The sequence below is a fragment of the Nicotiana attenuata genome, chromosome 1, assembly GCF_001879085.1.
Source record: "Nicotiana attenuata strain UT chromosome 1, NIATTr2, whole genome shotgun sequence".
NCBI lineage: Eukaryota > Viridiplantae > Streptophyta > Magnoliopsida > Solanales > Solanaceae > Nicotiana > Nicotiana attenuata.
Genome location: NC_031989.1, coordinates 9,062,625 through 9,075,682, shown reverse-complemented (window position 1 = coordinate 9,075,682; position 13,058 = coordinate 9,062,625). Strand labels below are relative to the sequence as shown.

At 35.6% G+C, this 13,058-nt stretch overlaps 2 protein-coding genes across 3 annotated transcripts in view; one reads left to right on the top strand and one right to left on the bottom strand.

Moving 5' to 3' along the window:
- The window catches only part of LOC109235850, a 9,222-nt gene extending 4,139 nt beyond the window's left edge, over nucleotides 1-5,083 (top strand). For both annotated transcript variants that reach the window (XM_019402159.1, XM_019402120.1), the window contains exons 3-4: nucleotides 4,052-4,313; nucleotides 4,454-5,083. In XM_019402159.1, coding sequence (XP_019257704.1) covers nucleotides 4,052-4,313; nucleotides 4,454-4,796 — 605 coding nt within the window. In that variant the 3' untranslated portion in view covers nucleotides 4,797-5,083. The remainder of the gene's footprint in view (nucleotides 1-4,051; nucleotides 4,314-4,453) is intronic.
- On the bottom strand, nucleotides 5,531-11,977 carry LOC109235789 (DUF21 domain-containing protein At4g33700-like). Its single transcript, XM_019402059.1, has 11 exons — nucleotides 11,222-11,977; nucleotides 10,400-10,476; nucleotides 10,224-10,307; nucleotides 9,357-9,470; nucleotides 8,892-8,978; nucleotides 8,499-8,638; nucleotides 8,319-8,406; nucleotides 8,046-8,119; nucleotides 6,243-6,370; nucleotides 5,891-6,156; nucleotides 5,531-5,780 (listed from the first exon to the last, which is right to left on the bottom strand). Exons 1-11 carry the CDS (start codon nucleotides 11,397-11,399, stop codon nucleotides 5,736-5,738), a joined length of 1,281 nt encoding a protein of 426 aa, XP_019257604.1. The 5' UTR covers nucleotides 11,400-11,977; the 3' UTR covers nucleotides 5,531-5,735.

Sequence of the window (13,058 nt, the reverse complement as noted above, 5' to 3'; positions counted from 1 at the left end):
TGCGGTTAACCCTAGTACAGGTTCAAATCTAGTTCAACCAGGAATTAACACTGTGACCGGTGGTATTTTATATTACGATCCTAATAAAGATCGTGAAGAATTAGCAAAGATGGTTACCGTTATGTGCTTACCCTATACTTTTCCTTCTAACCCTAACTTTGTGCATTATATTAGAAAAGTTTTTAATCCTACTTATAAAGGTTGGCCTCGCGCTATAAGCAATAATGCGTTTTTGCATTATCCACGCGTCATCTATGCAATGACTTGTAACAGTTAGATAATCACAGTCATTATTACTTCTACCAATATAGTTATCGGATTTCTATTTCTACTGATATTGGTAGAAGTAATAATGACTGTGATTATCTAACTGTTACAAGTCATTGGATAGATGACGCGTGGATAATGCAAAAACGCATTATTGCTTATAGAATAATTAATTCACGTCACACAGGTAAGTTTATTGTAACACTGTTGCAGATATTTGTAGATATTTTTGCATTAGAGATAAAATAATGGCAATTTCTATGGATAATGCTTCTAGTAACACTAGTGCTATAGGCATACTTACAACAACACTAAATCCTGCATTTAGTAATTGTTTCCATGTGATATGTATTTGTCATATTTACCATTTAATCGTCGGTGATGGTATGAGAATTTTAAATTTAGAAATTGAAAAGGTTAGAATGGCTCTTAATTGGCTTTTCTTTATTCAAACCGTAGAAGTAGACTTAGAGAGTATTTTAAAAAATATGATGAATTTGGCCTTAGAGAAAGAAAAGTTCCTAAACCTTGTCCGACTAGATGAAATTATATGTACGAAAGTTTAGTAGTTGCATATGAATATAGAAACCCAATTAATGCAACGTTTAATGCCCGTGTTGGTGGTGAGGATGATGATGAAATCCTTACAAATCAAGGTTGGACGAATTGTTAAAATTCTTATAGATTTTTTAGAACATTTTCAAATTGCTACAAATGCATTTTCTGGGCAATATTATCCTACTATTTCAAACTGTTTAGTTTATATTGCAGCACTATGTGATTTGTTTGTTGAATTTTCGGAGGGTGGGGAAATTTATAAACTTGCTATAAATGCAATGAAAGAAAAGTTTAAAAAATATTTTTTCCCTATCCTCCTATTTATGGTGTTGCTGCAATGTTAAATCCTACAATGAAATTAGGAGGTCCTCACTTTTGGTACTCAAATATTTATAAGGCTTTAGATCTTTCAGATGAGGAATTTGCTACACTTGCAGATGCAAAAGCCTCAATTAAAATAAATGCTCAAACAATTTATAGTGCTTATCAACTTGCCTTAGATCATGCTAGGCCAAATGTTCCAACCCCTACTTCGTCTAGTTCACAATCGTCTAAAAGAGCTGCGGGCCTAAAAGCACTTAAATCTTGGACGGAGTTCAGGGGTTCTCAAGGTGATAATTTTGATGAAACTTCACATCTAAATGAGCTTAAAGTTTATTTGTCGCAGGGACTTGAAAAGGAGAATCCAGACGGCACCTTTGATCTTTTGGAATGGTGGAAGGCAAGGGAAAAACATTTTCCGTTTCTTGCAAGGATGGCTCGAGATATTTTATCTATTCAAGTTTCAACAGTTGCATCAGAGAGCGCTTTCAGTCAAGCAAGACTTCAAATAGGTGATCATAGAGCGTCTATGAAGGAGAGCTTGGAAAAATCAGTACTATTCAGATATTGGATCCGCTCGGAAAGAAGAAACTTTGGACTTGCAAAATCACAACCGAAGCTTATGAAGAAATGATAGCGGAACTTGCGGAGGATGCTGCTTCGCCCGGAAGCGGTGATGAACAAGCTTCTTTTCCTCCACCACCAACGGAACCTCCTCCGAACCTTGAAGGATTTATGAGATTTGTTAGAGATACAATGTAGATTATGGTGTAACTTGTACTTTGGCACATCTTCTTTAGTTTTTTTGCCTTTTAATGGTGGTATTAGCACCTTGTTGTGCTCATTCCATTGGGGGGAAGAAGACTAAAAAAGATATGCCATTTTTGGTAATAAAAATTATAAGACATTCCCTTGAATATCTCTTTGCAATATTTTTTTTTCTTTAACTTGTAATTCTTTATAAGCTATAAGATATATACATAACACACTATATATACTACAAGAAATTATATAAGGAAATATATATACATAACATACTATATATACTATAGTATACTATATATATATATATACTACAAAATATTACAAGAAATTATATTTGGAAATATATATACATAACATACTATATATAGTATAGTATACTATATATACTATATATATATAGATATATATACTAACATACTATATGTACTACAAAACATTACAAGATTTTTCAAAAGGAGGGCCCCACCCCCAATGACCATTGCCAACGGTCATATTGCGCAAATAGCCTATTTTTTTTTTCTTTTTCAATTTACAAAACTAACCTTCTCTAAATCTATAAATGCCCCCCTCCCTCTTCTTCATTTCAATACTGAATACTCATTTCTCAATCTAAATTTCTCTCAATCTCCAATTTTCAATGCTTCAAGTCTCAATCTCAAATTTCAAGTTAAATCATACCTCGTTCGGAAAGAGTGCGCTTATTTGTTTCGCAACACTTTGAAGTGCTTGAAGAAAATGAAGACTCTTCAGCCAAATATTAAAGTGCAAGAACTGTGGAAGAGTCTTAAATTTTCGTTCGTACCACAAGCATTTTAAGGAGGCATATAAAGTATTGTCTTAGCGTATTTATCCGGAAATTCGTCTTTAAGATTTTTCGACAATTTGTGTTATTTTAAAATTATTAGACGTATTTGTGCTTAATGTTTTACTTTGTTATTAATTTATTATGCATAATAATTTAGTTTTACTATTGTTTTGTTATTTTACTTTTTCTTCAAGCACTTTAATAATTAGGTTTCTATATTATATATACTACATATATTTATATAGCCATGTATAAGAGCAATTTATATTAGTATATACATATATGGCTTACAAGAAATTGTCTTAAACAAAAAAAATAGCCCGGAAATAAAAAAGCCCGTATGGGCCCGCGAGCCCGGCCCATTTAGCCCAAGACCATGTGGGTTTAGGCCCGTCATGGGCTGGTTCCACCCGTTGAGCCCATGAAGCCCGGGACCGCTAAGCCCAGGCCCGTTTAGTCCGGCCCAGAATACAGCATTATCTGCCAGCATCTAGCTGAGCAAATTTAGAGTATAGTGACAATAGATATGCAAGCTTAGTGTAGCGGACTGGTGCACACAATTTATAAGTCAAAACAAAGTATGATCGATTTTAGCCTTGCATTTCGCAATTCTTTAAGGGTTGGGAGCGCAATAACAATTTACTTCTGTACGAGAAGAGTTGAATGAAAAGCCCACAAAATCATAAGAGTATTTACAAAAGAATCAGTGACTGAAAGAAGTAGAAGAAGAAATAGGACACAGAAGCCTCTTACTAATTAGAGAAAAAGAATTAACCAAGTCAAAGACCATGTAGAGGAAAGGGCATTCTGTTGAAAGAACTGTTTTTTCCACTTTGTGCATGCGGGCATTGCTCTGTCATTAGTATCTCTTGCAGGAGTATTAGGAACTCACGAGATTTCCACTTTGTGCATGCGGGCATTGCTCTGTCATTAGTCTCCTGCACATTAGTATCTCTTGCAGGAGTATTAGGAACTCACGAGATTACACAAGCACTTAGCACCTACAATCACATTGTTTACGAGATAATATTCGAACTACTTCATGCATATTCGCTACTGATTTAAAAGAAGAAAAAACCAACTACTTCATGCATATCCTTATGTTTTTCCCCGATTTTGTTGTGTGAATGTTGTGCGGCTTTAGTAGGTTGTACACAACTCGACTTTTAAAAAACCTACATGAACTGGGGTTAGATCGGAAAATGTCGAAGTATAGTTTATCTGAAGGGTTAAATTATTCTTCACATGCACAATGCACTATTCTTTCTCGGACAGGTTTCTTATATTAGTGCTCATAGTCGCATCTTTTGTGGCTCTGGAATTTACTAATTGCAGCTAACCGAGCTGTTGAAGTAAATGAAATGTGGAAGTTAAGGCAGAAAGAGGTGGAGCTTGAGAACAGGCTTAAAGGGAGGTTGGCAGATAAGAACAGAGATACAAAGTGTCATAGCTCTAATGTCTCCGAAAGGAGGTCACGTGAGAGATGTGATACTGATTCAGGCACGAGTGGATCAAAGAAAAGAGAGATACAGGATTCTCATTCCAGTGAGGATGATGGCTTAAGAGATGCTGAAATTGAGGAATTTTTACAGTCAAGGTCAATCTTTCTCTCAGAACATCTATTTGCGCATCTATGTGGCTGCATGCATCGAGTCTTAAACTTCTCATTCCCTGTCCTTTTGTGGTGTCAACTTCGATGTGCCTCACGTTGCTAAGTGAACATCTTGTTATTGGCAGGGTCAAGCGTGGCAGGGGAACTGTCGGGTCACGGATGGATGAAGCTGGCCCTTACCTTCCTTCTGGTCCGGATCCTAGAGAAAGAGAGTCAGCAAGTCCTGATATGAAGCTAAGCAAAGGACGCGGATATCATGTTGTCATTGGTCCAGAGAAGCCCGTCTGGCTGAATTCCCCTGGTTCTTCAGAAAATGAATCTCTGTCAGAAGATACGACAAAGGTCCGGAAGAAGGCTAAATCCAGTAAACACCACCACCAGTGTAGGAAACATAGATCAAAAAAGAAGTCCAAGGATAAGGGGGATAAAAGGAGGAGAGAGGAGAAAAGGGTCAAACGTCACAGATAGATATTATCACCTAATCAGTGTATATTAACTTTTTCTCTTCCTTGTTGATTCAGAGGTTCGTTCAGATGTTAAACGTCAGAACTTTATTCCTGCTTCGTGGAAGTTTCATTGTTGTGTAATTTTGTATATTTTGCTCATTTCTCCTGTAAAGATGACCTTTTGAACAAGTTTTACTCCATTTTCACTGCACTGCAACAACTTCTCACCTCCACTTTAACGAAATTTTATGTAAGCTTCTTCAAGAAACAGGTGTCAGTGTAACTCGCATATTACATCTTGTATTGGACAACTATTTGATTTGACCTCGACTCTACAACAACAACAACCCAGTAAAAATGGGATTTGGAAAGGGCTTGACTCTCCTATCTCAAAATCAAGGGGCCTCGAATGAGTGAAAATATTTAAAGGTATTGACTAGGTGTACATAGTCCGGGTTGGTTCGGATTTTTCAATTACCAAACCAAACTAATTGTCTCGGATGTTTACAATGACTATATTTTTCCATTCATTATCGACGGCAAATCATACTATCCCTTGAACTGAGCAGTTGGCAAATATTAGCAGCTCCAGTTTCACTCTGAGAGTTCCTATTCCCATCCACCACATCTTTAGGTAATTTACTATGGTACAAGCTATTTGATGACACTCCTATATCTGCCATCTTAAAAATGGTTTACTCTTGAAAACAGCCCATAGCCAGCCACTCAGCACTGTATCATAAATTGCTCCAACGCTGACATGAAAACGTCTTTATATCAGAAAGAACCTTTTTATAAATTTTTGAGGTTCATTTTTTCAGTAGACAAGAGTATTGTACAAAGCGTCTCGAATGTTCTACTATAGTTGTTTGCAAGTACGGTAAGACAACTCTTAAATAAGACATCAAAATTTTCTAATTATACATTGTCTACAACAACATAATTAACAACATATATATGATTATGAATCCTCCACGTGGTGATCCGTCTCATCAAAGATCTCCTCCTACAAAAAAAAAAAAACAGAATCGACATTTAGATACCTCGGAGCTGCAAAAGTCATGGAAAATATTGAAATCTAAAAGCTCTACATATAGCAAATTTCATTCAGTTCACCTGTAAAAGCTCTTCAATAACATCTTCCATAGTTATTATACCAACAACCTCTTCCTCTTCTGGGAGTTTTGGCAGGGGATTTCCATCAATTCGCAGAATGTCCGAGTACATATCTCTAGTCCACTTTTTGCTCCTAGAACTTTTGAATGAAGCATTTCCACCATTAGGGAAACTCTTCCACTTCTGCAATGATCGCTTTGTCTTCAGACTCTTCTCTAGGGCAGGCTTTTCACCATCAATGTCAACCCTGACATCCTTCACGGGATCTAGAGAGCAAAGAGACGGTGGAATGTCCAGATTAGAGAAGGTTTACATGCGAGAAAAGCAAAATAAGCCAGCAAGCATTACGTACTCTCTGCAGGGGATTTGGTATCGGAATGATCCATATCCTTGTTGCACTGTCGTACAACCACAGCCATGTGGCTATGACCTTTCTGAAACTCATTCAGGATGTCATCCAAATGCATAATATCTGGGACCCTGCACCATAAGAATGGGAAATCGTGAAGGTGTTTATGAGGGATATCGGAAGCATAAAACAATCAACCACTCACGGTAATTTTAACCTAAAACAAATGCAAGCATCATTGACACAAACCAGATGGCATTCCATTCTTGGGAAAGGTTAGATGACATAAAACACAAGACTAAAATTATCTTTTCTTGAACACACTTGATACTATCATTAACAGCATTTAAGTTGCCCTCCGTCTACATTCAAGTTGAATGTCATTTTCACTTCATGAGCCGACTTTCTGTATTTTCAAGTAATTTATGAATAAATGAACTTTTTCAAATAAAGTAAACCATTTTTTGATTTCAAATAGAATACCGGTTGAACCAACTCTCAGTGAATGCAGTAACATCCAATTTGAAACCACGGAAGTAAGAGATGTGGTGAAATACATCATGGAAAAGAATTTTCAACTATCCTATACTATAATAATGAATAGACGCATACAAGAGATCTGGAAAATCTTTACCCCTTAGTTTTTGAATTCATTCATACTTCCACTCAATACTTAGTTTTTAAATTAATTGAACATACATCTTCTTCCGATTTCTGTTAGAGAAATTCCTTCAGGAAACCAGTTCTTTCCTATTTCTGACTATTTAGAGACCCACACATCAGGAATGTAAGCCTAACTCCTTGTAAAATAGATGAGCCAGTTAAAACACACCAAAAATTTAATTTATGACCTTAGTTTCTGATAGGCTGCTATGAATCACTTAACAACAAACAGAAATCAAGCACGCAGCATAAGTTGTTCCAACACACAGACACACAGCGACTACCTCCCTCCCTTTGTTGTAATGCACATGTGTAAACATCGCCTACCACTTTATGTGGGTTCTACGCTGAAATTATCAGAGTCAAATAGCAGTCCCTAGAGGAAGTTAGGGCAAACTGATGGTTGTTAGACAGATGTCTAAGCAAGTTAGCTAGCTTGAGTTGGGAGGAAAACTTGGATAAGCCACATTACTACTTAGGAGGATTTCTTTCATCTGCAGCTATAATGGAAGTGTCAGGTAGTGTACTAGTTCACTCTTTATAGCAACTTAGCCAAACCTGAATAAGTCACAACCTACAGATTTCTATTATGCATAGTTCTGGAAAATGGATGTATAGACCCAGACCATAAACCTCTAAAAAGAAGGAAGCATGTGAAGTGGGAACAATGTACCTTCTTTTTTATGATTTTAAAGTGGAAATATTGTACCTTAGAACAACATGACAAGACTTTAAGCATAGTTTAAACCTAAAAAGCACTAGAGACTACCAATTAGCGGCATGCAGCAGACAGAGAATAACAGTCTGCCTCATCTTACATATGAACTAACTGAACAGACAGGAAAGGCAGCTAAAACTACAAAAGTTCTTTTTCACTTCTTAGTTTCTGGAGGTTTTCAGAATGCCCAACTCTAGACTGAACAGATTATGAAAAGGTGTACATGCCAAAGGATTCTGAATTACTGAAAGAGAAAGACAGGCAAAAAGAACTTGAATGTAAGTTAACTATATGCTAGCAACTGATAAAAAAAATTAAATATATGCTAGCAGCAATCACAAACCAAAGAAAGCATAAGAGTCATTTAATTTTTGCATCCATGTGAGGAATTAATAGTTTGCCAATACGTAAGATATAAAACATACCTGGGGATTCTTCGGATGGTAACGCTTTTCACAGGAGTTTCATCTTCTGGATGGACAGTCAACAAGTTCTTGACCTACCATGTCATAAAATAACTAGGCAATTAAGGTATTAAAGACGAAAATGGAACATAGAGACAGAGTCATTACAAAGTTGGCAACATGTGGGAAGTGAAATCGAAGTTCGTGGAGAGAAATTGTCTTATTGTGTTGAAATTAGGCGAAAAGATGCTTCCAACTATGTCGAGAGGAGCTGCATAATAAATCAACAAGTACCAGAATTAGCCCTATTATGTTTGTAGGTTGGTCATAGTAGACTGGTATCCTGCTATGCCCTTTCTCCAAAATCAAGTTCATCAAATTCCTACACATAAATAGGAGAATATAGAGTATGAAGCAGCTGAAGAGGCATACATAAATCCATAATTTATACTGACATCTAACAAATATAGAAACCTGTCCAGCTTCGCATTAATATCAATGGCAAAGATTTCAGATATCGGGGTCATCGCATCACTAGCTGTTTTGTCATGCAGCTCAAGAGCACCAGCGATTATCGTTGTCTCATCATGTGTTAGTTCTCCGCCTTTACCAGCCTGTTAACAAGTAAGTCATGGTATTAGAAATATAAAATAACCAACACATGGTAAGTAGGAATTCTAATTCTAGCAGTTTAGAGGTAGATATTCTCTACATCATTAAAAAAAGTAGGAATCCTAGTTCAAGTGGTTTAAAGGTAGCAATAAGTCAATCAGAAAATATAGGAAATAAAAACAGCTACATCTATGTCGCAATGTGTAAGAAGCACAAACACCTAACCGTATCAACAATAAAACTTCAATTAGTTACCTCATTCCCATGCAAATTTACTAGAGTTTTCAACTCAGCTCGCCGGAAAAGAGCTCTATTTCCATGTCCCAGCAGAAAGTCCAACAGCTGGAAATCACAGCAACTAAGTGAGCTATTAATTAAAACAAACAACTACCATCCCAAAGCCAACATTTGAAAAACTAACTTGGAGTACAGCAGTGGCGGACCCAAGATTTTGTGCAAGCGGGTTCAATCATAAAAGTACATAACTTTAGTCGTAAAATAGTAGTTGTCAAGTGGGTTATTGGGTTCAAATAAAATATATATACAAAATTTACGCAGCTTTAATCGTAATTTATACATATACACAGTAGTATTATTTTTTGATGAAGCGGGTTCAACTGAACCGCTTGCCACCACGTGCGTCCGCCACTGGAGTACAGTGCGCACTCTATTCAGAAAGACAATGGGAAGTTAACATAATCATTGCAAAAAAGAGTCTACCTTGCTTATTGGATATGCAATAGGAAAACAGATCCAAACAAGAACACGAACAACTGGGGCTGTAGCTGCACCAATGGCCAGTCCATATCTTGAGCAAACAGATTGTGGTATGATCTACCCAACCACACAAAGAAAGCAGCACGTGTAAATTCATCATGCGGTTTCACCAAACAGCTTAATTTTCACCAAACAGCTTAATTCTTTGACTTCTAAGGAAAATAATACTGACTTAACTCTTGATAATTTGTGTTTTTAAGAACAATAAATTTTTATCTAATTCCTTCTTCATTAAATAAGCAGCACAAAAAGAGGAATAAGAAGCATTTTTCACTATGGAATCTGTTTACATTCCACCCCCACTGTCCAGTAAGCTAAATAGCATCTTAAAGGCAACAATCCATGGATGGTATGGAGTGCATAAGGTAACCTCCAAACCAAAAGCTCATTTGCCCGTTTCACCAATCTTGCAGGAGTTCTAACTATATATTTTATTCAAAATTTTAAAGAGAGATAATTGCACTTATTTGAGTGGGAGGGAGTGACAACAATTTCAACCAGAATTATTAAAATAATCATAAAGCAACTTAGGAAAAAAAATAATGACCCCTAATAAAAAGCAGTGACTCTCCTAAGAATCATATCATGTAATTCATGTGAAGTTGGCCATCTGTATAAATTCAGGGTAGACAAAGAGCAGGGAGGGAGGTACACACACCAGGACCCTATCACCCGTCCCATCCGGGTAAATGAAGGAGAATGCCCCAATCCACCCTTCCCACCCAACTGCCATTCCAAAATCCATATGTCCTGATTTAGTCAGTTTTAGTCAGTTTTGAAGCTTATGCTCAACAAAAATATAACCCTTACCTCACCGAACAGAAGAATCAACGTGACAGAAATCAGTATAGCACCCCAAGCCGTCACTAGGCTGTCGAGAAAGATGGGAAGTGCCTGAAAGGATATCACACAATTTTTAAAAGCTAGTAAGTATCCAAGTAAAGCAAGAATTGCTTTTCTAAATATACAATGATAATCTTGCTTACCTCCATAGCAGCAGCATTGCAAATAAGCAGAGTGACAAGCAATAAATGCTGATTTCTGACAACAGGCAAGATCTTCTCTGTTAATAAAAAAGCAAAAAGTTATGAGTTTTGTCAAACCATGATTCCCAAAATAAACACCTTGATGCAACGCCACCAGATCATTTCACAAACTTTAAAATAAAATATTGTATCCTCTACTTCGACAACCTATTGACTGCAGATAAACCAATTATTAGTTTATTACCTGCCTAGTTCTCTCGCTTTCTTTTCATCAAATCATTCTTAAAAGCCCTCTTTCCCAAATCAACTGACTAAAAGCAACCACAAATTGAGAGGCAGCAGCATGACAAATTTAAGTTTGGGATTTAAGGCTTATCAACTAGTACTAAGAATTATTAAGAGAACTCCAAATTTGCCGTAAAAGACAAATTATCTAGAACTGAAATGAAATAACCCCAAATGGAGCCGAATTAATATAGAGGATTCATATAGCAACCCCAACTAGTTTTGAATTGCAGCACAGATGATTGATCGATTGATTCAAAGGTTACCCAAGAAAAAAAATCATTTCTTTGCATAACTGATCTCTAGTCCATACAAAGTCTAAGCATATTAACTGCTACTCACTCTTCTCTTACCAAGAGAATAACAAAAACGATATAAGCCAAAGATAACTAAAAAAAATTCTTTTTGAGAAAGACCAAAGATAACTAAATTTATTGTTCAAAGATTTAGCATTTATCATCTATAAACATCCAAGAACATTCACTGAAATAGACAGTATACGCTAATACATAAAAGGCAGGATAAACGAAATAATACCAGCATTTTTACGGTCACAAGGAGTTCCAGACTTAGCGAGGACTTCGAGATCAACTAGGCTGAGGGACATGAGTCCTAGCGTAAGGCCAGACATTAAACCAGCGAAACATACCAGAAAAATAATTATCAAAATATGTATGAAGAACCCTGTCTCGCAACATCTATACTCCACCGCCATTCACCGTCTTCTTAAAAAAAAAAAAGAAACTTAAAACCTAACTCTTCCAAATATGTAATCCTAGAAAGCCTCAAAAAACCCTAAAAAATTAGTGTTAGAGAAATACAAGCCAGTACTGTATGACCTCCATTCTCGAAAATTTAAAGCTTTTCCAAAATAACTTCACACTAAAAATGCGTTTCGACAAAAGGAGCAGAAGAAAACAGAGCAAGTGCTTAGGTCACAATTTCCTCGTTTTATAGATAGAGAGAAGAATTGAAACCGTAGTTTGCAGATACGGAGGGTATATAGTATATACTCAACTATTTTTTTTTAAATATAATGCTTTTGGTATATAAGAATTGTGTATTTATAGAAACAAGCAGGACTCGCCGGCGGCGGAAAATTGCGGTAACTACGGTGGAGATTATGGATAGATGTTTGCCGGAGGTGAGGTAATGTAAAGGTGACGTGTGAGCTTGTGAAGAGATGGTGATGGTGATACAGCTGATCTGTTGCTGTAGTTGTGTCCTTGTCATTATACTCCATTATTATGGAAATAAAAGGCTTTTTACTCAGATTTTGCTCTTTTTCATTGTTTGTTGGTTTATGACAATTTTCTAACTTTTTACACCTACGTTTTCCTTTTTCTTCAAAATCTCCCAAAGTTATTCCAAGAATATATTCCTTCACACATTCAAGAAATTAGACTACAACAATTGGGAAAATACTCCTGCTCTCATTTCATTTTTAATTGTCCATTATTTATCACGATATTCATATTATTTAGTATATACTTTTAATAAATTTAAAAAATAATATAGAGGGAGTAATTAATACGAAGGAAAAAAATACAAAAGTGCGCAAATAAAATTAAAAATCTATTTTGAAAATATTTCTCTTGCTCGTTTTATTGATCTTTTAGATACACTTTATTTACTTAATTACCTGTTCAATTCTTTTATTCTTGCTTGACCAAAACTTGTATTGATTTGGTAAAGCAAAAGAGAACACGTATCCATCTATTTGCTTTGGTTATTGTAGATTGCTTTTTAAATACTTACATAAAGATAGTCATTGTAATATAGTCGTTGTATTCTAGTAAGAGAATTATGTGCCCACTTTTCAAATACTCCCTCCGTTTCAATTTAGATGATGTAGTTTGACTCGACACGGAGCTTAAGAATTTTTTTTTTAACTTGTGGTCTTAAAAGCTTAAGGGATAAAAATTTTGTAGGGCCATGACATTTGTGCGGTTATAAAAGCTTCTTATTAAGGGTAAAATGAAGAATTTAAAGTTAAATTATTTCCAAATTTAAATTTGTATCATTTATTTTGGAACATACTAAAAAGGAAAATACCTCATCTAATTTGAAACGGATGGAGATCATAGGTTGATTTTTATCTGGCATAGAGACGAACTATTATTTTGTTTTAACATAAGTTATTGCAGTAATAAACCTCATTTCCCCCCTAATTTTGCTACTTTTTTTTAATAAATATTATTATATATGAGGTGAGAAAAGAGACTCTTATCGATACTATGAAAGTTCAGGTAACGAATTAACTGCACTATTGCGAAATATAATATAATCGCATATTGACGAGAAAAATAGAATAAAAGCAACAAAAGCATATATACTCATAAATTTATCAAGAATTCTATATGACTTAATTAAA